Here is a 25947-nt window from a genome sequence, read left to right as displayed (position 1 = left end):
CAGACAGGCAATGACTGCTTGTCTGCCGACAAGTTAGAGAATTGCCATTGAGGGTGGACGGAGGGACCTGTGTGGGTGTGCCTATGCACGAGGCGGTGGGAGGAGCAAATGGCAAACTGCCGAGCTGCTGCAGACTGCAGACTCCACTCCTTCATGGAGAAACAAGGGCATCGTTTGGAACTATACACTCATACTCGCTCTTAGCGATGTGCTAATCAGTTTAGCGTTAGCATGCATTAACATTAGCACACGTTAGCATTAGCAGACCAATCCAGAAATCGGTGAGCTGGAGAAGAATACAAATCCACCCAAATGCAAAGGAGTAAACCACTTAATATCCAAGTGGAGTAAAGAGGTCCACTGTTTGAGTGTCGTGCCTACGTACGCAATAAACAAGAGCAACAGCTGCCACCAAGTGGGTGCAAATGTACTGTATTATTTACAATGGAAGAAATCCAGGTGGCACGGTGGACGACTGGTTAAAAGTGTCAGCCTCACAGTTCTGAGGACCTGGGTTCAATCCCCGGTCCCGCCTGTGTGGAGTTTTCATGTTCTCCCCGGGCATGCGTGGGTTTTCTCCGGGCACTCCGGTTTCCTCCCACATCCCAAAAACATGCATGAATTGGAGACTCTAAATTGCCCGTAGGTGTGAATGGTTGTTTGTTTGTATGTGCCCTGCGATTGGCTGGCAACCAGTTCAGGATGTACCCCGCCTCCTGCCCGATGATAGCTGGGATGGGGTCCAGCACGCCCGCGACCCTAGTGAGGAGAAGCGGCTCAGAAAATGGATGGATGGAAGAAAAAATGCTGTCAAATACAATAATACTGCAGACTAAAAAGTAAAGTATATATTAATATGAACAGATTAATATAGTCATGGGTGAAATAAATAGACCAGTCTCATTTCTTTAGTTTCTTGTTAATTTTTGATACCTGGTACAAATTAAGGTATATTTGTTTGGGCAAATATAATGATGACAAGGAAAATAGCTCATGAGAGTTTAAGAGCTAATATCAAGCCATTTTCCATGGTTTTCTTTATAATAACCAAAGGTCACAATAAGGCAGAGTTGAACAAAAAAACATAGATGTTGCATTTAATGTGACCTGAAGGTTTGATTAAGCTCTGAAAACATGTTGCCGACTTGTGGCCATAGACCATGTACATGGTTCTTGACAGCTAAAGTACTTGCTATTATTTAGATGACTTGGCCAGGTCAACAGCGCTCCTCCATGATGCAAGTTGCAAGTTGACATTCTAAATTTACCTGTGAGTGTATAAACCCTTCAAGCCTGTTCTGTAAAATCAGGTAACAAGGTTTATGGTTAACAGTAAAAGCAGCTCCACCAAAATAACCATTTCAATAGGAAATAATGCCAATTATTGCAAATGGTAAACAATATATAAATGTTCAGCTTGTTGGCAAGCATCTCTGGTCATTTTCATGCTATTCATTAGTCATTGTGTTTTCAGCTACAAGTTACTGTATATACTCTATGTTATCATCGGTTTGGTGCAATTCGCTATGTAATTACTATTTAAGGAACCTATCTGCTCAAATTGTGCTATTTTTTTCATTGATGGTTGCAATTTTTACTGTCGTAGTTTTCCTCGTTGCCTGCACTGGTATCCTTCTGTGGGGGTATCACAAAAAGCCAAGGAAAAAGAAAACCATCCTAACATTGACAGCTATGGACATTTGAGAGTTTTTAATTAAAGTTAGTTTGTGCAGTTTTCAAACTGATAGTAAGATTTGAACGTAGTACTGCACTTCAATCCCAGCCCCACCCCCTTGCGTCTCTGTCCAAAGAAAGGGCCCAGGCTCACTAATGCGCGTGCATGGCAGCTACAGTGCTAGCATGTTTTATTCATGATGGAGTATTGCCAAACACTAAATGTTACCAGTTTGATGTAAATGAATACATCAAAATGCAGCCGTCCGCATATAGGACATCACCGTTTTATATGGTGACTCTTGATTTGTCTCGAAAGCTGTCCAATTCCTTAGTTTTAACTTTTGGTGCTAATCGGAGATGAATAATCCGGTCAAGAAAATACAATAGTCTCCTTTGCGAGAGGCTGCAGTGTGTCTCCACATGTGAGCTAATGATTGACAGCACCTCTCAGTCATGCCTCCTGTTGCTACAGTTTCTGATTGGCTATTGGATTGCGTCATGTTTTAAATAATAAAATTAAATTAGAGGCATTAGATGGGGCCAGAAAGGGATGATTTTGTAAAAGATAATTTTAATAATATTCCACTGTTAGGTAACAAAGACAGTTTTAACATATATGACAAAACATTTTTTTGTTTTTTTTACTGCAAACGCAACCTTTAATCTAACATGCATGTTTTTAGGGTGTGGGAGGAAACAGGATTACCCAGAGAAAACTCACTCATCAAAAAATGCTGTTTAAACTCAAACTTTCATGGTTCCACTGTTTTTGTTTTGATGGCTCCCCCCATCCTACCTGCAACAGATGACGGCCTTGCAGGACAGCGCCAGGTCCAGGAAGTACTGTCGCACTCCAAAGGTGAGGGCGTATTTGAGCGTCTTTCCATCAATGATAAGCGCAAAGTCGTTTTCCTTGTAGAGCGCATCTCCCAGCATGCCGCAGTGGTGGCTGAGGGTCTCCCTTGTTCTCTGCCAGAGGGTGAAACATTGGATGGACTTCATGATTACAGCTGTGAAACGTCCACAATTAGTATTATTTCTACCTTGGTGAATTTTCAATCATCCTCTTTTGTTTGTTTAATGGGGTTTACCCAGTAAATCACGTTTGTATGAAATTTGTCTGTCCAATTTGCAGACAGATGTTTATAACAGCACAAACCAGTAATAGCAATTGTTAACAGATGCCAAAGTACTTTAATATTATTATAAGTGTGTCATTCCTCATCCTGGCTACTTTTTAACCCTTAGAGATAAAAGGATTTTCAGGTTTTTCTAGCAGATCGCTACGTGTTAATTGAGAGAAAGAAACATGTATAAATACAATGTATAATATTATGTAATTAATGAAATGCAAAGATCAAATTGAGGAATTTTAATGATTACCATCTTTTTTTAGTCGCTTTTCGAAGTTCACCCAAAGACATCATTTTGGGGGAGCGGGACAGTTACTGTTTCTACTTATTATGTTTTCTTTAATTTGCGATCCAAACGGATGAAAAACAAAGAAACTTAGATGATGGGAGAGCGAACACAGTAGGACTCCAACTGCGCTAACTTATGTTGTAATTTACGAGACCGCAAATATTTAGTGAAACAACATGAAATACCTCCACTGTGGTATTTTCATAAAAGGAATCTCTTTACAATGCCACCTGGAGACATTCAAAGACTTGTTAATTAATGAGCATAAGTCATTGACACACTAACTGCATACACACTATAAAGAGTGATGATGATGAGCGATGGTGAACGTGGGACTAACTAAAGGATTTACTGTACTGACTGAAAGCATATGGACTGAAGCAGACTTGTGAGATCATTTCTGTCTTCCAACATCTCCCTCCCATATGGTGAGGCACTTGGGAAAAGTTGTTGAAGAGTTGAACCTCTAAGGTCGAACATCCCCTGTCAAACTATTGATTAGTTTGGATTTCAAGGATTTTTTTCCCAGAGGAAATAATGAGAATAGAAATAATCCGTTCCAGGATGTCATCATCATTACTGCAGAGGGAATGTTTAAACAACATTTTTACATTTTTAATTGTCAAATGTCTTAACTACTGTCAATATGAAGTGCTCAAGCCCTTCACTTTCCAACGTGATTCACTTAGCGAGCTGAGTATGTACTGTTTAACAAATATATTTCAATTTTTTGTTTATTATATATTTATATATATATATGTGTGTGTATAAATTGATATGTCCTTATGACAGAGTGGACATGCTAACCTTGACAACATCCAACTACACACACATAATATGAAGAGTATGAAACGTGTAAATATTTACTTTGCAACTATCACTGCTTCAGTCTCCACTGAAGAAAGACAAAATACTGGTCATTATGTCACCTAAAACATCAGAGGGTTCCTTCAAGGGGAAGTGACCCCATAATGACAGGGTGGACAGCAAATTCAGGGGCATGCTAGGGGATTTGCTAACCAGTCATCCACCGTGCCACCAGTGTTTAATGTGATTATGAAAATAGAAACTACATAATCAACATCAATCAATGTTTTGGTCAGTACTTGTGGTCAATCAAACTATGTAACTTTTTAAAATGGGTGTCCTTCAACAACTTATTACACACAGTGCAGTTAGCAATGTAGTCTGTTGGACATGGTAATATCATGGACATGCAATGAAAAAGGTGGTATAGTGTAAAATGAAGGAAACACATTTTGAGAAACTTATTGTACTAATATGCATACAGATGTTTTGCCACTTATAATAAGACGGTGGATGACTGGTTAGCACATCTGCTTCGCAGTTCTGGGGACCGACATTCAAATCCCAGCCTCGCCTGTGTGAAGTTTGCTTGTTCTCCCCGTGCCTGGGTGGGTTTTCTCTGGCCACTCTGGTTTCCTTCCGCATCCCCAAAACATGCATGGTAGGTTGATTGAAGACTCTTAAATTGTCCGTAGGTGTGAATGTGAGTGCGAATGGTTGTTTGTTTATATGTGCCATGCGATTGGCTGGCGACCAGTTCAGGGTGTACCCCGGCTCCCACCCGAAGATGGCTGGGATAGGCTCCAGCAGCCCGCGACCCTAGTGAGGATAACCGGTAAAGAAAATGTATGGCTGGATGGAATAAGACCTCAGAGTTTAATTATTCTACTAAATTTGAACAATGACATGGATTTTGCTGAGGACACCAAAGGCCCTTTATAGTGATATGAACTCATCCATCTATTTTCTCTACCACTTATCCTCACGAGGGTCGCGGGCGTGCTGGAGCCTATCCCAGCTATCTTCGGGCGAGCGGTACCATTTGCGCTATTTAAGTTGAAGTTTTAGGGCAAGTGACACCGTTTGAAACATCACTGTAATTTTGACACGTCGACTTGGAGAACCCCTCGGGATTAGGGTCTGTCGGAGGATATTGGTGGATATTTTTAACTGAAATTTGTCAGCCAATTGGAGAAAGGTTCCCCAAGTAGCAGATGAAACAAAAGCCTTGAGTTGATATGTTGACAAAGAATCAAGTTATACTGTTTTACTGTCATTTTAAGGCGTTTGTGGACCTGATTTTCTATAAGCGATATCACACAAAAACGTTCCCAAAAAGGCAATTTTTCCCGACACAAAAAACTACATTTCTATTTCATCCAATTTGCAAAATTTATGCTGCACTGTACTCAGGCTGAAGTGGCCACTGCAACCAAACTCCGCATTTTGACAGACATCACCTTGCTACTGCCAGTGGCTTGTTAATCTTTCTCACTGAACTAAGGTTTCACAAGATTTGCACTTGTCATGTTGAGTTTTTTTTCCACTTGGCATTTGAGATGGCTGGAGTTCTCATTATGCAACATGTAAATAGGATTTGCTCTGATTGGATCACTCATCCTCCCCAATTTAAATATGGAAAATAACTTGGCTCCGACTGGTCCTTATCACCGTGTTTGCGTTGGACTGTTAGCCTACTAAAAGAGAACGTGATCTGAAAAGGGACATGGGTGAAAATTAAAAGAGAGGGGGATATTTTGAGGTTATGCTCGTCATCCACCTCCATTCATTTGAATTTAACCTGCCACGATGATGGTCAAGGCCTTTTCACACTGCATTTGCTCAGTGTGAAATGCCTCCTTGTCAAAGTGCAACGATGACGACTACCCAAAATTCGGGAATGTGGGATTATGCATCCCCCTTGCAGTTCACGGTACAAGATTGACAAAATAGCACTCAAATATCACTCCGCCAGCCACATTCCCAATGAAGGAGCTTTCTGACATCACCACGTCAAAGCTCTAGAACAGAATATTTTTCTAGCCGATGACACGACGCTGAACGTCAGACTGCATTGACGTGACGCCGAGCGTCGTGTCAAAACCTGCTGATGACCCCTCAGCACACACAAAATGAATGGGAAAGTCGAGGGCGTCAGACGCTTTGCCAAGTGCAGTATATACCAGTAGGAATACCAATAGCAGTAACTGCAAAGGCTGCCTGCTTAATTTGTCTCTCGTTTTCATTTCACTCATTAGAACAAACACAAAGCTATGTGCAAAGGTTTTGATAACTTTGTTATGAAGCTAGCAAAGGGAACAAATCTATCTAAACCCTATTCATACCATAGACATATGAAGATATATGCAAAGTTAAAAAGCCCAGACTCCTTCAAAGAGGACTGTATAGGAAAACAAAACAAAAAATTCTGATTAATACAGATTGCACTTGATTTTGTTCTGAATATGAATATTATGCTCATTGCAGGGGCAGATCTAGTCTAGTGGGATACAGGGACCAGGGCCACCCCAAAATTTGCCTAACAAAAAGGTGCTATGTGGGAGTTAGTGAGTGAGTCACACTCAAGCAAAATAACTATAATATATAATAAACACTATATAATTGCTTGATGCTTTGAATTTAGCTTGCAAGCACTGTTTTGAAAAATATTAATCTAAAAACATGAGAAAATTGTAAAGAAATAAACTGCATTGACACTGCTGCTTTAAGTGGGGCGTGGCCAAGTGAGAAACATCAGGAGCTCTGACTTCAGGTTCCGTTGGCCATTTATAACATGGTAAATTCAGTGTTAGAATCTTCTCCGTGTTATTTGTGTGCGTTTATTCTAATTTTGTGTTTGACTGTTTATTGTTCCATTTAATAAACAGCTGAAAGAGCATTGGTGACGGACACTCTCACTCGAGCAGTGGCGTATTGGAATCTCACTTGTAATTAATTTCTTTTGGGGGTGGACATAGCAAGAACTCCACCAACTCCACGATAGAGCAGGGGGACGTCATATACTGTACTGTATGTCCTCATGCAAAGATGACGGACAAAAACAGGAACCTGGTGGATGTGTGTGAGCGGTCCGGCCCGTGACAAAGTCCAATATGTCAAAGCAGTCATGCAGGACCGGCGGGAGAGCACAGTAATGGCCTGGCATAACAAAACTCTGAAACACCATCTTAAAGGAAATATTTGGACAACAGGGCTTTGCGTTTCAGCAAATACACAGCAAGAGAGAGATGATGGATTAACATAGGAGAAAAGGAAAAAAAGGGGACACCAACAGAGAGCAGCTGCACAGATGTGAACTTTCTGTGTAAAACAGCACAAAATCAGACACCATTTGTCATATCTGCACGGACAATAAAACTTTGTCTACACTGTTAATCCACTGAAGAGCTACCTCCAGTTTGGGTACAATCCAGTCATCACACGCCGTGATGGACACTCAAGCAAAGCCACCCACCCCGATTTACGCTGCGGCGTTCCAATGCTAATTCTACATTTCTCCTTTAAAAGACCTTTTGTCCTGGCTATAATTAACCATTTATGCTATGTGAATCACTACTGTTTGGTTTGGGGAATGGCCATTGAGAGCCTCCCGTGAAGACTGAGCTTCATTGTTGATACAAGACACTCATGATGTGGAGTCTGGATGTTTGCAGAGATGTAAAGTCATCAACTGTCTAAGACATGGGGGTCACTCCACAATGGGGTTAATCCTACTAAAATAGACATGTCAGTCAGTTACAGTCAATGTTGATTTTCAACATTGCAGCCAAGAGGACATTTTGTTGGATTTTGTGCAAAAAAAGCATTGTAATGAGTGACATTCATTTATTAATTTATTCTCAATACCGCTTATCCTGTTCAGGGTCACGGGGCACCGGAGCCTATCCCGCAGAATTTCGGGCGCAAGGCAGACTACACCCTGAACCGGTCCAGGTCAGTCGCAGTACCTCGGCGTAATACCATATATTAAAATTTCTCAAAAGAGGTACATTTGTGCATTGTCCATTCCAGTTCATTTTAATGTTATTTTTTATCCATCCATCATTTACCGCTTATCCTCACTAAGGTCGCGGGCTGTTGGAGCCTATCCCAGCTATCTTCGGGCGGGAGGCGGGGTACACCCTGAAACTCTCGCCAGCCAATCGCAGGGCACATAGAAAAAAACAACCATTCCCACTCACATTCACATCTATGGGCAATTTAGAGTCTTCAAACAACCTACCACGCATGTTTTTGGGATGTGGGAGGAAACCGGAGTGCCCAGAGAAAACCCACCCAGGTACGGGAAGAACATGCAAACTCCACACAGGCGGTTATTTTTTTATTTTAGGCGGTTATTTTTTTATTTTAGATAAAAATGAAAAACTTTTGAGATATTTTCTCATTGGACAGCGCCAATATGGTGTAAGAGAGCATTGAGGGGGCTCTCAATATTTTTTCTGTAAACGTGACGAGCAAAATTAGGTTGTTATGAGTATTTTGTGGGATTTTGTAAAAAAAATTAAAATTAAAAAAAAAGTAAAAATAAGTAATTACATTCATGGTTTCAAAGATGAACTACTACTGTAAATCATAGTATATGGGTCATTTTCATTGTTTTATATAATTTGATCAATAATGTTTATGCCTAGGCTTTACACGATCAGGATTTTTGGAGCCGATATATATATATATATATATATATATATATATATATATATATATATATATATATATATATATATATATATATATATATATATATATATATATATATATATATATATATATATATATATATATATATTATATATACTACACTAAGAAGAACATAATCGCTAGAGAATTTAGTAGGACTGGATACAAAAAAATATATATATATATCAGGGCTATCATGGCTGTGGATTGTCTGACTTTTTGTCCCAATTTATATTCTTGTGGGAGAAGCCACTTCAAGTGATTGAGCATCTGCATTGAAAGGGACCTAATCCTCCATTGGAGATCACTTGAGGAATTTCAGACCGTGCGAGCTGATACAGCACAGGGGATGTCTAAAATATTGACAAGCGTGTGTAAACCAGCAAGGAGGGAAGACATGCTCCAATTACTCTCTTGTGCAGCACATGGTCGCCGTGAATGAGCAGTCATGCCGTCTGGGCTATGTGTGCTTCGCGGTACAGATGCGTTCCGCCTTTTTGCATTGTTAACAAAGTACCTTATGTAAGCATCTGCTCAACCACAACCGAATGGGAGCTGACATTTCAAAGCGCGGGTCTGCACGCTTTATGAATCCATCGACCCCAACTTTTTTGCTTCAACTCATTTTATCACGCTTAACGACCGGCTGACAGAATGAAGGCAGTCTGTCATCACCCCTGAACACCCACCCTCCTTCCTTTACACCCCTTGCTATTTTTTTTCTTGTCCTTAACAAACTGAACCAAGCTACGTTTAATCTTCGTCTGTGGCCTTTTTCCAGTGCGGAGATTTGCCCTCTGCTGTCTCACAAACGAAGGGCAAGGCTCTCCTGCCGGGGGTTAACAGACTTCTCTGCAGGGTGCCCAACACGTTAAATGAATAGTGTCTGCTGGCCGTTGGTGGGGTGGTGTGCTCTCTGTGGGCACACTTTTAAGTCTTGAACCTTTTTTTTTTTTTTTTTTTAAACAGAAGATTGGCGAAGACAGCAGACTATCAAGAAACAGGGGATTTACTGTATTACTACTAATTTGTAAATATTACTCTGCAGTGTTTCCCAGCCTTTATTGAGCCAAATATTTTACATTAAAAAAAATCTTACCGGACAGCACGCGACAAAAATGTCACAATAAGTGTATATATGGTGAAATAATAACGATCTCTCTCAATTTCATCACAAATTTACAAACGTACTTTACAATGTGAAAGTGGATACACAGGTTAATGGTACCCTCTTCCATCTAATGGAAGAGCATTTAATTTCACTGCCTGTCACTATACTTTTCTGGCATAGATAACGGAGCAAAGATACATTATTTGTATTAAATAATTTTCAGACCAATTAAGTGAAATTGAACATTTCCCATGGCACACCTGATGGTTTCTCAGAACACTGGTTGGGAATCACTGCTCTAAGGTATGGTAATGTTGTATTCTGTTTTTTAAATGTTCTTTTGCATGACATCATTAGAATGTTCCCAGCTCACACTAGAGGTGAGACAATATATTGATACACTTGCATCAAACATCAGCCTCGTTTCTGTTTGTTGAATAGCAACTTAGCAAGATGTGAATGTAATGTACTTCCACATGTAACGCCAACTTCATATACACATGGACAGAATTGCTGGTAGCCTCTGTTAAAGAAAGATAAACCCACAATGGTCATTGTAATAACTTAAAACTGGCATTGCTCTTTGGTTAGTAAATTACATAACTCAGTTCCATTTATGCACGCTAATCCTTTGTAGGGTACAAAAATGAGCAGTACTTACATCAAGCGTGTCCTCGTTTATCACTAGCATGCCCATGTTCTTAGTCAGTAGTTTGCAGGAATGTCCTATGGAAGAAAAAGAACGGAAAATGTTATCACACGTCATTAATAAAACAAAACTTTATTGTGAATAAATCCATCCATTTAAGCTAAACTCAGAAAGTTTGCCAAAAAATGCACAAAAAATTACAACGGCGCAAACGTCACACTTGCCGAATGCAACTTCACCACCTTTTTAAGGACACCAGTTTAAATAGCCGCTCGGAGCCGGTGACTCAAAGACATGACTAATGAGTTTGCTGTACAAGGGCTTGTCAGCTTCCTGTTTTAATAGAGACTCACAACTTCTGGGTTACTTAACATGACTCTCTTGGGAGCCCTCCAAGCTCCTAGCTGGGACAGACGATCGAGGTCACTGGAGAGGTGGGGATTCACCATTCCGTTGTGGGGGGAGGGCAAACATAACTCTTTAGTTTAATACCGAAGACCATTAAAAGTGATCCAGTCCAGGAAAATGTTTCGAGGTGAAGTCAGTAAAATCCCAATTCATAATTCATGCATTATAATTTTGTCATACATATCTGGTCGTCACTAACTCTAAGGCAAGTATTACACTGAAAGGGAAGGATTGATAAAACATTTCTGACATTGATGTTAAAAACATTTTTCTTTTAAAAGCACTCATTAACAAAGCATCCTAAAGTGGCTGAAAATCGAAAAATAAAGTAAATACAATACTTCTCACCACTTGCCCTCCTCGCACACACCCAGTTTCTGCCCTTGCAAAGCTGCCAGTGCCACGTGGGAGTTACAATGTATTTACTGGCCTCTGTATTTCCTATGTGCATAATATACATTTACTACCGTTATGACCAGAGGTTAAAATAAGACTACCATACATTGCCAAAAGGTCTTGCTGTTAAATTACAAGTGCTCATCAAAATTATCTAATAATTGGTACTTTGGTCCAGATCAGGATATTTGTGGGCTTGGACAGGTTGCATCTATCTGGAAACAAATTCCCAGTTCTTAAAGAGGGGCTACCACAAAGCCTTTGTTTTTGCGAATATGATGTGGGTGGTATTTTTGCTGTGTGAAGACAAGACAAGGCTATGCATAAAACACACCATGAAAGCCCTAAGCGAGGATATGAGAAGGTTTCCCCTCAAAACTAAACACGATTGAAGGCTTAGAACTGGTAGATTGCTTTCTTAAGTGAGGTGCAAATGCTCCAAATTTGGAAAAAGTGTAACAAATATCTCCTCCATCTCAACACTTTCTCTCTCCGCCCTTGTCCTCTGCTTCAGACAAATGTGTTTACCTACAGATAATTTGAGAGAGGCCTAATGTAGAATGTTGCATTCCTTGCCTGTCATCTTCTCAGGCAGAACTAAACAGCGCTCTCACGGGACTTCAGGAATGTGCTATAACGGCATGTCGTGTCACGACCGCCTCTGCAGTTGCAACAATTAGGGATTCACTTCTGACCGGCAGACAACGAACTGTAGCGGTGATCAATATGCAGCTTTTGAAACGTCTGCTCAAGAGAGACTGATCAGCCTAGAAGTGTATGGCCATAGATGACCACATCCTCCTGATACAGTATATTGTTGATCCAACGGCAGGGGTCAGAACACGGTGTCCGCAGGCACCAGGTAGCCCCCCCGAGGAACACGAGTAGTCTGATGGGATATTTTGTTTTCTGAATATGTTAATAACATACTTTTTTGATCATATGATTTTTCTCCTATTGCTTGCCTTTTACATGAAAACTAACACAAATGTCTCTTAGTGTCTTGTTCTGTGTGTGTGTGTGGAGGGGCGGTTTATTTTACAAATGGCCCTTATAAATCACTCAAGCTGTTTTTACCATTAATGCCACTAGAGAGAGCCTCCTTATGTTGTTGCAATACGTTAGAGGGATCTGTGATTTAACGTGCGAGGATCTGGCAGCCATGTTACATTCACGCACTGGCAGACAGCAAAAAATATGGTATTGGTTTTGGGTGGCTGTGGCTCAAAAAATGTATTTACTGTTATTGTAATTGAATTTTATGAAAACGATCCATATAATTAAAGTTCATTTGAGTAAAATTGTTATTTCAGAAGTATGTTTCAAAATTCGCATTAATCAGTACCCAAGAAGTAGCTCACCATTTCAAAAAGTTTGGTGACGCCTAATCTAACGTTTGCATCTTCAGTTACTGTGGTGTTCAGATTCAATGTCTTAAAAGCAATAAAAGGATAAGGGATTCCACTGTTTGGCAGTAACCAATACAGGGTTAAGACCAACTAGTTTGCTGCCTAAACCGGATGTGGTGGAAACCAGAATTGAAAAGGAAAAAAGCTAAGTTTGGTGAGGCAGCGTCTTTATATTACATTATATTATCCATCCATCCATTTTCTGAGCCGCTTCTCCTCACTAGGGTCGGAGCCTATCCCAGCTGTCATCGGGCAGCAGGCGGGGTACACCCTGAACTGGTTGCCAGCCAATCGCAGGGCACACATAAACAAACAACCATTCGCACTCACATTCACACCTACGGGCAATTTCGAGTTTTCAATTAACCATGCATGTTTTTGGGATGTGGGAGGAAACCGGAGTGCCCGGAGAAAACTCACGCAGGCACGGGGAGAACATGCAAACTCCACACAGGCGGGGCCGGGGATTGAACCCCGCTCCTCAGAACTGTGAGGCTGACGCTCTAACCAGTCCCCACCGTGCCGCCACATTATATTACATTACATATATATTATATTATATATAATGCTGCAGAAAATCAGTTAACGTGGGGAAATATTTATTTACGTATAATGTTGAAGACTATTTTTTGGATGCCAGACTCAGACCCTCTGTGATCTAAATTGACTTGAAATAAAATTTTCGTTGTTGTTAAAATGATCATTACTGGGCTGTTTTCACAAAGTATATTCTTTAAAAAAAAGGTCATTTCCTCAAACTTGAAAAGGCCAGGAAAGGCGGTTTTTGCATGGTGCATCAGTGGACTGTGATGAGTATGTTATTTTGTTAGAGCTGGCTTGTGCATTTAAATGAAGTTTAGCTCTGAACCTCAGTCTCTTTTTGTGCTTTTTAGTTATAGAGTAATCCCCCACAATTAACGGGAGATAGGGACCGAGTCCTGACGCTAATAGTGGAAAAACTCAAGTTAAGATAAACGAAAATGAATTATTTTAAAACAATAAAAACAAGATAGAATACAGAGATGTCTTGAGATAAGATTTGTTCAGTGAGCATGCTTGTAACTCATTTTCCCCCGTTGAAGTAAATGGAAATGCAATTAATCCATTAACCCACCCACCCACCCCCAAAAATATTTTCAAAAAAATTAAGGGAAATTAGGCTGTGTGTAATGTGTTTTTTATAACAAAAAGAGCACTATACAATATTGTGCATTATAAAAACAGAGTGATAAAATAGCAGAATGTGAAAAAATGTTATATCTTGAGTATCATGATTATTTCATTACAATTGTGCAGAGCGAGGTACGAGTGACCCGACTTACGAGTTTTGTTTTAGATACGAGCCGTCAATTGGCCGTGTTTTTGCTTTGACTTGGGAGCCCAAACTTGAGAAATGAGTGCTATATGGCTGCAGGGGGCTCCACTAACTCGACAACAAGCAGCAGTTTGGCTGATATAATTCGTAAATATTCTTCAAAAAAGAGGCTTAAAGGTATACATTGCCACTACCAGATAGTTTATTTGAAAACTAACTCTGAGAGAACGTTGTGTATTTAAAGACAAACTCAGCCTCCTTCAAGCATACAATGGAAAACACCACAGCCACACAATCCAAAAATAAAATATAATAACGCCAGCAGGGTGTTTAAAACAATTTTAAGCTGTAAACAAAATAGCGCTGGAGAAGTTACGGCGATACGTCTACAGAAGACATTTGATGTGGAGGAATCACTCGCAGCAGATCGATCGGCACTGCAAAACATTATTTAAAGAAGAACTGAATGTCATGTGGGGTGAAAATGTTGTTACTGTGTGATTGTACACAATGCCGTACTGTTGAGTGGAAGTTTTTTTCGTATTAAAAGACATGTGAAACAAATGTTTTTGGACCGCTGATGAGACACACAGGCTTCCAACAGAAGCAGAAAGGGCGGGGTGCAGGGGTCGAGTTAGTATAGTGAGGAAGGATGTGGGCGAGAGACAGAGACAGACACACAAACACACACACACACACACACACGCGCGCGCACACACACACACACACACACGGTAGCATGAGTAAGAAAAACTCTGGTACAGGCACGCGAATGAAGCCGGTTTGTGTTTGCATGTGTGAGACAATCCCCGGCCCCGCCTGTGTGGAGTTTACATGTTCTGCCCGTGCCTGCGTGGGTTTTTTCCGGGTACTCCGGTTTCCTCCCACATCCCAAAAACATGCATGGTAGGTTAATTGAAGTGTCTAAATTGCCCGTATGTGTGAATGTGAGTGCGGATGATTGTTTGTTTGTATGTGCCCTGCGATTGGCTGGCAACCAGTTCAGGGTGTACCCCGCCTCCTGCCTGATGATAAAAGCTGGGATAGGCTCCAGCACTCCCGTGACCCTTGTGAGGATAAGCGGCTCAGAAAATGGATGGATGGATGAAATACCTGTAATTTTCTCATGTATAATGCGCATTTTTTCCCCAAAAAATTGAGAAAGGTCAATAGTGCGCATTACACATGGGTATAGGGTAAAATGAAAAAGCTTTCACATTTTATAAATGTATGCCGCCATCTAGAGGTTATGAGAAAGGTGTACACTTTCATTCTAATATGACAGGGTTATGTACGTATGACTGCATATACTGTATGTAGAGTTGCGCTCATATGTTTACATACCCTGGCAGAATTTGTGAAATGTTGTTTCTCTAAATATGACTGAACAACAACCATCATTCATTTCTTTATGGTTATGTTTTGTTTAATGATAATGCTTTCCGAAATGCTTGACAGTTTAATTTGAATCCGATTAAAATGAAATGTGTTTCGAGTGTTTTCTTTCAAGAACTGTACCCATCTTACAAATTCTGCCTAGGTAATCAACCATATGAACACAACTGTGTGTTTTCTCATTTATTGAATAAAAGTAAGGCTGTGAATTAAAAATAAGAGCAAGTAAATAAAATTACATGTTCAAATAAAGTGCTTAACTTCAGAATAATTCTTTGAAAAAATACTTTGTTTTGATCATTTGGGTAGAAGCAAAATCATGCATTGTAAAAATCCCTTATACATAGGTCGAAGGGCTTTCCAGAATTTTGAGGTCAACTTTGGGGGTGAGCATTATACATGGGTGCACATTATACATGAGAAATTACGGTACATGTTGTTGTTGTTTTTTTTAACTGGCTGTCTGCAACCCACCCAAAATGGGTCCACAATCTGCTTTTGAGTCTCGACCAACCGGTTGAGAATCACTGACTGTAAAGGGTTATAACACCGCAACATTGATGCTATTCATTAGTTCTTCCATGGTGTTTTGCATTGTTTGTTAGCAATAAGCTAAGCAGACTTTCCTAAGGCAAAGCTATATAGTTGTTTTAAATCTATAATGTATAATTTTCTTTGTTTTACGTATAGTTTGACAGTTAATCTAAACTGGAAGTGGCATAGAAAATATTAATGCCTCTTTTTTGAAAGATTTTTTTCTATCGACCAAACTGCCGCTTGTGAAATGTGTTGAGTTCACTGCCACCATATATAGTGCTGGTATCCCAAATTTTTGCTCGCAAGCCAAATCAAATAATTGGCTGAAAAACTCCTAAGTCAGGTCAGTTGCATATCAAGGGAATACTGTATATGTTGAATGAAAGAACTAAAGACAAATTTGATTTAAAAATGATGAAAAATGTGAAAATTATTAAATTGGGAAATTTTCAGATCATCATTGACAGAAATGTTTTCAGGCTGACTTCTCTTCAGTGGTACTTTCAGTTGACTTTTTCCTGATGCTGTGGAGCAGGCACTCTGCTTCCACTGCGTCCTGGCTCTGACCTGTCCAGGTCGCGACGTACTTTGGACCAACAGCGGAGCAAACATCGCTGAGACGCATATCCCAGAGCAAACAGAGCTGCGAGCCAGCCACTCTGCTGTCAGAGTAACTATTGTACATCCCGTCATAATAGTGCCAGATGAGCGATGCCCGCAGATAATGGTGGTCTTTACGACTACTGGTTCGACAAGTCGGATAGATAAAACTGACCTGCCGTGCTCCTTTGCCGTTAAGTTGAGTCAACACAGCTGGCAAGTGGCTGATTTATAGTGGGCTGTGACAAGTGTGGCATTTGGGTGGTTCGCTCCGCCTCCTCCCGCAAAAAAAAAACAAAAAAAAAACTAATCGAAAGTCACTCGTGTGCCATGAACTCAAGCACGAGAGATCCTCTTTCAGTTTGGAAAAATTGTAAAATTAAAGTCAATATTGATAGGGGATTTACAGTAGAACTCCAGTCGAAGAAGGCTGACCCGTAATAGTGGGCCCAGTGATCATGTGCTCACATCTGGGCACGTTGGGCACAAAGGGCTGATTGAGAAGGCCCACAGTGGTAGGTAGACTCAAAGAGAGGCACTTTAGATATCGATTTTCCTGACATCTTTGTTCATGTGTCGGCTGGCACATGGAAGCACTAGAATTGCAGTGCCGCAAGGGGAGCAGGAGTGCAGTACTAACTGTTCTGCAAAAGTCTCTCATTTGCACTTCTGATACATTCTGTGAGGCCAGAACGCCCTGAGGGAAAACAGACATGAAAAAAAGTACCCACTTGTGTACATATGCATGTTATTTACATCATGTCAGTGAGTGAGGCTCATATATCATCTTGTGTTCTGCAACAGATGCTTGTTCTTAGATGTATGAGACAGAGAACGTGCCTTGTAGGTTCTCTGACTGACCAGGGGTTAAGAACACTTGTGGTTATGATTATGCATGGAAGGCAGGCATTTCACTATTCCACATTTTCAACTGTGCTTCAAATGTATAAACAGGGGTGCACAAAACAATTTTGGTCTGGTGTGCAAATGAGCACCATAGGTTCTTACTTGGTGCTCTTTTTTTTTCATGATCCAGAGACCTCACTGGATGAACTTATGTCCATTTGTAGACATACGTCCTCTTTGTTACTTACTGTACTTATTTTATGTACAAATAAGGAATTATTATTTTTTCTTTTCATGACCTTCTAACCATTTTTGTCTTCCTTTTGGCTCTTTTTCCATGTGTTTGCATGTGTTTTACTGGATTAGTCTCAGTCTGAGTCAGTTCACAGCTGGTAACCTGAAGCTCGCGAAGCTAATTGCTATTCTCATCCACCACCATCTTATTTTCATCTTCTTGGACCCCTCGCAAATATATGAAAACTGTCCCGCCTTGTTGGCTGGACATTTCAGTGCTTCACAGAGCATTAGAGTCCGGCGACTGCAGCAGACGGGCAAGTCCAACAGTCCTCTGTAAATTGTCTGATTGGAAGACAAGATGCCAAAAAACACATGATTGGCTATTAGCTTTAAATGTTGATGCGGCACAGTAAAAGTCGACTTGTCGACGAATTAGTTCAACACCGAATGTGTGTACTCAACCTAACTTTGATGAGGAGTGACAGAGACACAGTGACAAACGTGCAAAGGCAGTTTATTGCTTGGTCTCTTAACAGCTGACTTTTTTGTGTTCCTTCCTTTTTTTACATTTATTATGGTCTATTTATAAGTAGAATAAGTTCCATTGCATTATGGATTCTGTTATCGTCATGTTAAAGACACAGTGCATTTCATTTTAAGATATATTTTCCTGAAAAATATCATGATAAACAATAATATATATATTTTTTTTCTTTAGTGCTGGCTGTGGCTCAATAGGGAGAACGGGTCGTCCAGTGACCGAAGGGCCGCTGGCTTGAATTACGGTTCCGACTGTCCGCATGTCAAAGGGTCCCTGGGCAAGACACTGAACCCTAATTTGCTCCCAGTGGGCCATGGCTGTAGTCGCCCATTGGTGTATGAATGTGTGTATGAATGCGTGAATGTGAAGCGCTTTGGGCACTGTGATAGTGTAGATAAAGCGCTATAAGTGCAGTCCATTTACCATTTACGTAAATCAGTGTTGTTCTTGTAATTATTATTATTGTTGTTGTTATGATTTCCTTTCTTGTTTCTCTATATAATATTTTTTATGTACTATGTGATATGGATCCGCTTGGGTCTGAAATAAAGAGCTGCAACACTAGCCCGGTTTAGATGGAGCCTTCTATTCCGATTCTAATCGGTTTAAAACAATATGAAAGTGCTCCATATAAAAACCTCACTCGGTATAAACAAGGCCAAATCTGAATGGAATTTCATCCGGTTTCACAGGGGTGGAATATTATTTTTGCCAAACTGTTCAGAAGTAAATTTTCGTCATTCGGAGCCAGGTAAAGCTCTGTTTGCGCATGGTACGTCTCAACATAAATGCAGGGTGGCGTCATAATTTACGCACTGCGTATTGTAAGTATGGCGGCTCCTGATGGACTTCATATGCAACGGAGATTTATTTTTTTACTACTTACGTTATTTTTATCAAGCATTTTTTTTTAAATAAACGTATAAAAAATGTATTTATAAAATAAACGACGACGTGTGCATGTCACACGGCTGTTCCGATAAAATGTAGTGCACATCATGTAAACACCTGATCGGAATTTATCACGTCACATGTAAACAGTTGACCAGAGATCTTCAATCAAAATGATTTCAATCGGAATAAAAAAGTCTCCATGGAAAACCGGCTATTGTGTGGTTAGGCCACTGAAAACGAGCCCTTCACCTACCTGTCAATCAAATATATGTTGACGTTCGCTGTTGTCAACTACTGGCTGAATAACGTGTGTCACTGAGGTTATGCTTAATAAACAGTTAACGTTCCCATGTTTGTGTGCATTGGGGACTAACACATAACATGGAGCAAAGCGCTGATGTTTTAGATTACAGTATATACTTCCTGCCGTCTAATAGAAGAGCATTTATTTGTTCTGTCTGTCACGATGCCTCACTGGCATAAATAGAGGAACACATATACATTATTTCTTGTAAATGAATTTTTTTTTGAGCAGTTAAGTACAATTTTATAATTTCCAACGGCACACCTGAAGATTGCTCATGGCAGACTAATGTGCCACGGCACACTGGTTGGGAATGACTGTACTCGAGAAGACACTCAGTATACAGTACACAAGTATATACAGTAAATGAAAAAGTAATTTAAATAGAAACATTGCTCCATCTTCTGATCGGATCGGTGATCGGTTATCGTTTGTTTAAGCTTGCTGATCGGTGATCGGTCCCAAAAATCCTGATCGCATGAAGCCTAGCGACAGTAAACAGTTAACTTTCCCTGAAGTGTCTCTGTCATGTGAATCTACACCACTGCGTATGGACCAACGCTGTGGAGTGTGGAGTATTGGACAGAGCCAACACCGGCAAGAGCGTACCGGTCCACCGAAATTCCATGAGCCCACTAGCGGCTAATAACACAGCCATCCAACTCTGTCTGCTCACTGTGTGATGCGCACAACGGCTCGCCACAACAATGACAATTTATTGAGTCCAGAAAAATATCGTGACCATTTTATTTATCGAACGATAAGTCGATAAAGTAATTATCGTGAAAAGACCAAGTAAAGTGATTTTACTGATTTCTTTCTAAACACTGTAATTTCTCATGTATAATGCACACCCATGTATAATGCGCACCCCCAAAGTTGACCTCAAAATTCTGGAAAACCCTTCTACCTATCTATAATGCATTTTTACAATGCAAGATTTTGCTTCTACCCATACGATAAAAACTAAGTATTTTTGGAATTATTCTAAGGTTAAGCACTTTATTTGAACATGTAATACTTAATTAATACTTATTTACTTGCTCTTATTTTGAAATTCACAGCCTTACTTTTATTTAGTAAATGAGAAAACACACAGTTGTGCTCATATGTTTGATTTCCCAGGCAGAATTTCTAAGATGGGTACAATTCTTTAAAGAAAACATGAAGGACGAGGCGAAACATATTTAATTTGATTTTAATGGGATTCATATTACAGCTTTTTCCTAACCTCTAGATGGCAGCATACATTTATGAAATGTGAAAGCTTTTTCCATTTCCCCCTATACCTATGTATAATGCGCACGATTGACTTTTGACAATTTTTTGGGGGGGGAATGCGCATTATACACAAGAAATTACAGTATATTACTTATGTTTGAAGTGCTGAAAACGTGTCAAGACTGAGAACAATTTACGACTGAATTATTGAGATACTGTATAGTATTTAACTCTTTTTCACGATTTCAATTGGGGCATGGCTAAAACCAACCCCCAAGTATGCACTTGGGCTTTCTGCCATTAGTCATCTCTCCCCCATTATGGTACAGTATAGGTACCGAGGCCTGTCATTCCTACAGTGGCTATCCGGTGTAATTGCAAGTTATTGAGTAGTAATATATTTTCCCATTTCTACCACTACAGGATGCATAAATAGCAAGCTATGCCTACAACCCGAAAATGCATCTTCCCTGAAGTGTTATGTGTTTTGTGCAATTTGGCGACATAGTCTCAGTTGTGTGGACCCACACATGACTCGGTAATTGCTTATTAAACACAGCGCCAGACCTTGTTCAGCCTGTGGCTTACACTACAGTCATTTGAGCACATACTGTACAAACGTATTTGAGGGACAACTTACGTTCAGTGGTCATGTTTTCAGCGCATTTAGCAGACACGCCCACAGTGTCAGACAGCTAGCTGGGAGGAGGTCTCTATTTTTCACAAATCTGGAGCCTCATTTCATATACTTGCCAATTTTTTTTCAAATTAATTCAAATTTGGCAGGCTGGTTAACAACCTAACAACCTTAATTTATGTCAACTGAAAATGACTATTATGGAGAAATACAAAGAAATGACAAGAATCAAGGCAGACTGTTTTGAACCAAAAAGGCTCATATTTCTCTAGAACATAAACATGAATGCACACAACACTGAGGAGTGGTCACATCAGTCTACTGGAATGCTATTGTTAAAGACATTGTCTCCAGGTCACATAAGCATCTTTAATGCTGTTCAGAGAACAAGTATAATTAATCTTAAAGACAGTTTAGGTGCTTTATCTTACTGTTTTGGCTAGCAATAAAGTTCAAATGGGCGCAGTGCTTAACTCTTTAATGTCCATGTGTGAACAATAGCATCTTTCAACGGGAAAAGGAAGGCATCTATTTGAGCGAGGTGCTTGTCTTAAATGGATTTGATGAAGACTGTCTGTATTAGAGGGATGGGCACTATTTTAGGAGATACTGTAAATAAAACTGAATAAAACTTTAAATTCATCACAACTGCGTTTTCTGCTTAAGGTTTTGTCTTCAAAAGAGGAAAAATTGCCAAGTGATGACTTCTCATCTTCAAGTGGGTCGCACAAATTTTTATTCCTCTCCAAATGGTCTTTAGATCCTCCTTACCAATGTTGATGGCCGTTTCCTGTTTGTCCCCCGTAAGGATCCAGATCTTGATGTCGGCCTTCATCAGTGTCTCTATGGTCTCAGCCACCTTATCCTGCAGCTTGTCCTCGATAGCGGTGGCCCCCAACAATTGCAGGTTCTACCACAGAAAAACGGGTACCATTAAAATAAATATGGAAGTAAGCATCTGCAGACATGAAGAACGTGTTGAAGAATTAGAATTACATTAAAATTACAATTGCACAACACGTCAAGAAATTGTGAGGCAGGACCTTGTCACTCAGTGGTGTTTTTATTGTAATATTGCAGGAAGAAGTTGTAGTATCAGGAGAAAACATTTTTGAGGATCAATTGTAATTTTATGAGAAAGTTGTATTATTACAGAAAAAACAATGATTAAAATAAAATCAAATGAATTTGTAATATTCTGTAAAAAGAAAAAAACTGTAATTTTACGTGAGTTGAATTATTCAGAGGAAAAAGTCATAATTTCAGCAAGTTATAATATTCCAAAAAATATATAATTTTACAATAAAAATGCAAACTTATGTATGGTAAAGATTTAATTTTTTCTACAAAAATGTAATTGTATGAGTACTACAGTTACGGGAAAACAGTCTTAAAATCACAAGAAACAGTTGTCATTTTGAGAAGTTGTAAAAGTCACAAATGTGCACGAAATATTCATTAGTTCAGCTGAATAAATTAACTTTTCTATCAGCCAGTCAACAGAAGGCAGCTTGTATTACTCCACCCTTACAGAAAAATGGTGAAAAATAAACGCCTTGCTTCAAATAACGGCAGGTACAATGCAGCTGCTCTTTTATCAATGACCCAGAGAATACACTTGACAAGACAAGGAGGGACACTCTTGAGAATTGGAGGAACATGACAAAATCTGATGAGTACTCGCAGTGGCTTTGGGCTCTTTTGTCCCACTGATGTTAAATGTATTTTTTGAGGGTTACGAGGAGACAAAGACATCACTTGGATCAAGATTACAGCCCCCTGGCGAGACTGGTACTACAAAAGGCAGTTCTTGTGCAGCTATATAACGTGTGGGATGGATTTGTGTGTCAGTGTCAGTCCATCTGGAGCGTCTATACAACTCATCTGCCACACTATTAGGTACTCATCGCTGGTGTCGGGCTGAAACCGCCGATGTCCAAGTTTGGTCAATTTAATATTTTTTCACATATTGATACTATTACGTTTTCAAATCATTTACAAATAGAAATTGTTCAAAATGGCTCACTCTATTTGACGATGCAATGGGGGGTTTCCTAAAAAGTGATAGTTTTGGAGATACAAGGTTGATACAGCGATATGCAAAATTTAGTAAGATCCAATAAAAAAAGATGTTGGCTATTAAAAACAACAACCTCAATAATAAAAATATTGGTATTATTTATGTGTGTCCGACAGCATTATAACATTGATTATGTTTTGATTTGAGGATGTTGCTTTATGTTGATCCAAATAATTCATAATACATACCTGATATTGTCTTTCAGGCCTGTGATATGATCACAGTATGCACCCACAATGTCATTTTATGAAAATGTATGTTTTATACAATGCTCCTCATTGTGTACTTGGGTGCTTTGTGCAGTAATATATCTGTGAAGTCCAAATTATTATCTGTGAAGTCCAAATTATAAGGACAAAAAAAGAAATACTTATTCTTAGAATTAGTTTGTATACTTAACAGGTTCCACTGATCCCAAACATCAAGAAAGGATTAAAAATGTAGCCCAAACTTATAAAGCTTAGCTTACTCAGACAGAAGGTTAAACAGTAACATAATATAGCTTTATTTTAAATCTGACTTATTACTGCAGGTCATAATTCATATTCTTTAAGAAGGAGACTTAAAGTGGTTGAGGGTTGATATGAGCTCCAACAGTTCCGGATTGTGACTCCACTACTCCCCCATGTGGCTTTATTCAGCACTTGGCGTCCCAATTTAAAGTGTCATAGAGTCCATACATACTTTGGCATGCCCACTAACCAGAGCACATTACATATTCCCCATTGGAAAATGTTCGTGTGTCTGTGTGCCGGCTAGTGTGCGTGTGTGTGTGTCCAAGCCCGCGCAGTGGTAAAAAGTGCCAAAAGGGTGATTAACGACTGCGGTCTGCCGTGTTTGACTGGCGCTTCCTACTGGACCCACCTCGCACAGAACAAATTACCTGCTTCTGATCTCACACAAATATACATTTAGTATTTGCTCCGTTATCCAAGTTTGCTTACATTGGCCAGCTTAGTCAGTTTTTTACAGTATAGTCGAGTCTGATGTGGAAACAGAATACTTAAAAATATACGCTTGTGAGCTGTTTTATCAAGTGTGCCTGTGCAGTGTTGTAAATTGTTTAACTCATTTTACTGGAGTTTTTCTACATAAATGCCATTGGCTCAGAATGAAGGGAAGATCCACGTGGCAATCTTCCATTTTCTGAGGCATTACCAGAGCAATAACATGGGACAGGATAACAGCCATGTGAGGTGATGCCGCAATGCCAGGACGTGTCACTTAATACCTGACACTCACTTCCCCCACCCTGTTATGTTGAAAGCAATTGTCACTTTCCAACAAGTATTTTATACATTTCTCCAAAATCTGGCAGGAGCATTGCCAGGAATTTGGGGCCCCACAGGGATGGTCAATATGACTTTAAATTAAAACTTTAATAGATGTTTTTTTTTTCAATAAATGTTTCCCCCTTCACTTATAGAAAACGCAAATGACATTGGGCCTTGTAGAAGCTTATATCGTAATAACGGTCCATACTGTAATAAATGTGTTCATTTTAAAATGTAAAAGGCCAATAAGTAATAACTGGCCAATAACATAATAAAAGTCCTGAACCTATAAAGTAATAACATTTGGCCAATAACGTGATAACGTATTACGCTATTGGCTGGTTATTGCGTAATTGGCTTGTTTAAAAAAAAACATTCTTTGCAAATGTATTAACTAAATGCAATGTAATTTAATATTACGTTACGGGACTATTACATTTTAAAAGGGCAAATGTATCATTTTATAGGCCATTATTATGTTATGGGCCATTATGTTACGGGCTTCTACTAGAGAAGCCCATAACGTAATAACTGTTGTATTTGTTTCGTTACACTTTACCTTCTCGATGAGTTCGTAGCTCTCCTCCATCTTGAGGGCTCGGTTCTGCAGGGAGGTGCAGGCTCGGCGGTGCACCTCCAGCCATTGCTGATAGGACGACTCGCTGATGTCTGCCACCGCGAAGCACAGCGTGCGCAGCCCTGGGTGATGACAACAGCAATGTGATGAATGGGAAATGGATTGGACTTACTGTATATAGATACCGCTTTTACTACACCATCACGTTGTCCAAAGCGCTTTACAGATGGTTACACATTCACCCATTTAGGTACACATTCATACACCAATGGGTGGCTGCAGTAATGCAAGGCGCTGGCAGACCGACTGGAAGCAATTTGGGATTCAGTGTCTTGCCCAAGGACACTTACACAGCGGACAGTCAGAGCTGGGCCCATCGACCCTTCGGTCACTGTACGAACGGCTCTACCAAAAGACCCACAGCTACCCCATTTACCATTAAAAAAAAAAAGTACGACTATACTGTGGTGCGCCAATGTGTTTTATTATTTTTTTATGTTTATTATTATAATTCTCTTCTTCCTCTTCTTATTATTATAAGTAGTAGTTTTTATTTTTTATGGGTTAATATACATTTAATTAATTATTATTATTTAATTCAATTAATACATATTTTTATAGGTTAATCACAAATATTTTTTATAAGACTAAAACCCTTTTTATCTATTACTGACACTAGTTGGACACTTCATTTGGTACACTTGCGCAATCTGTTTTTGTGATTCATATTCTACTTAGTAAGAACAACGTGATCCTGTACACATTATTATTGCAAATAACACAACAATAAGCACATTTCCCATTAATTCCTCGCAGAGATGTCAATCAAACTGAGCATTATTATTGTTGCAAAGGCAGAATTCTTGATACAGCTCTTGTATTGCATCTCATTACATCGTGCAAGTGTACCTA

At 39.6% G+C, this 25947-nt stretch overlaps 1 protein-coding gene across 10 annotated transcripts in view; it reads right to left on the bottom strand.

The window, feature by feature from the left end:
• atp8a1 (ATPase phospholipid transporting 8A1) overlaps nt 1–25947 on the bottom strand; it is a 165533-nt gene that overhangs the window by 51300 nt on the left and 88286 nt on the right. For all 10 annotated transcript variants that reach the window (XR_009769247.1, XM_061686715.1, XM_061686714.1 and 7 more), the window contains 4 exons: nt 25018–25157; nt 21876–22014; nt 10377–10441; nt 2474–2646 (listed from right to left, as the gene is read on the bottom strand). Coding sequence is in view for 9 of the 10 variants with exons in the window: in XM_061686715.1 (XP_061542699.1) it covers nt 2474–2646; nt 10377–10441; nt 21876–22014; nt 25018–25157 (517 nt within the window). In the remaining variant the exon portion in view is untranslated. The remainder of the gene's footprint in view (nt 1–2473; nt 2647–10376; nt 10442–21875; nt 22015–25017; nt 25158–25947) is intronic.

The sequence above is a fragment of the Phycodurus eques genome, chromosome 9 (assembly GCF_024500275.1).
Source record: "Phycodurus eques isolate BA_2022a chromosome 9, UOR_Pequ_1.1, whole genome shotgun sequence".
In the NCBI taxonomy this organism is placed as follows: Eukaryota; Metazoa; Chordata; class Actinopteri; order Syngnathiformes; family Syngnathidae; genus Phycodurus; species Phycodurus eques.
The sequence above is the reverse complement of the archived record's forward strand: the minus strand, read 5'-3'. Positions and strand labels throughout refer to the sequence as shown.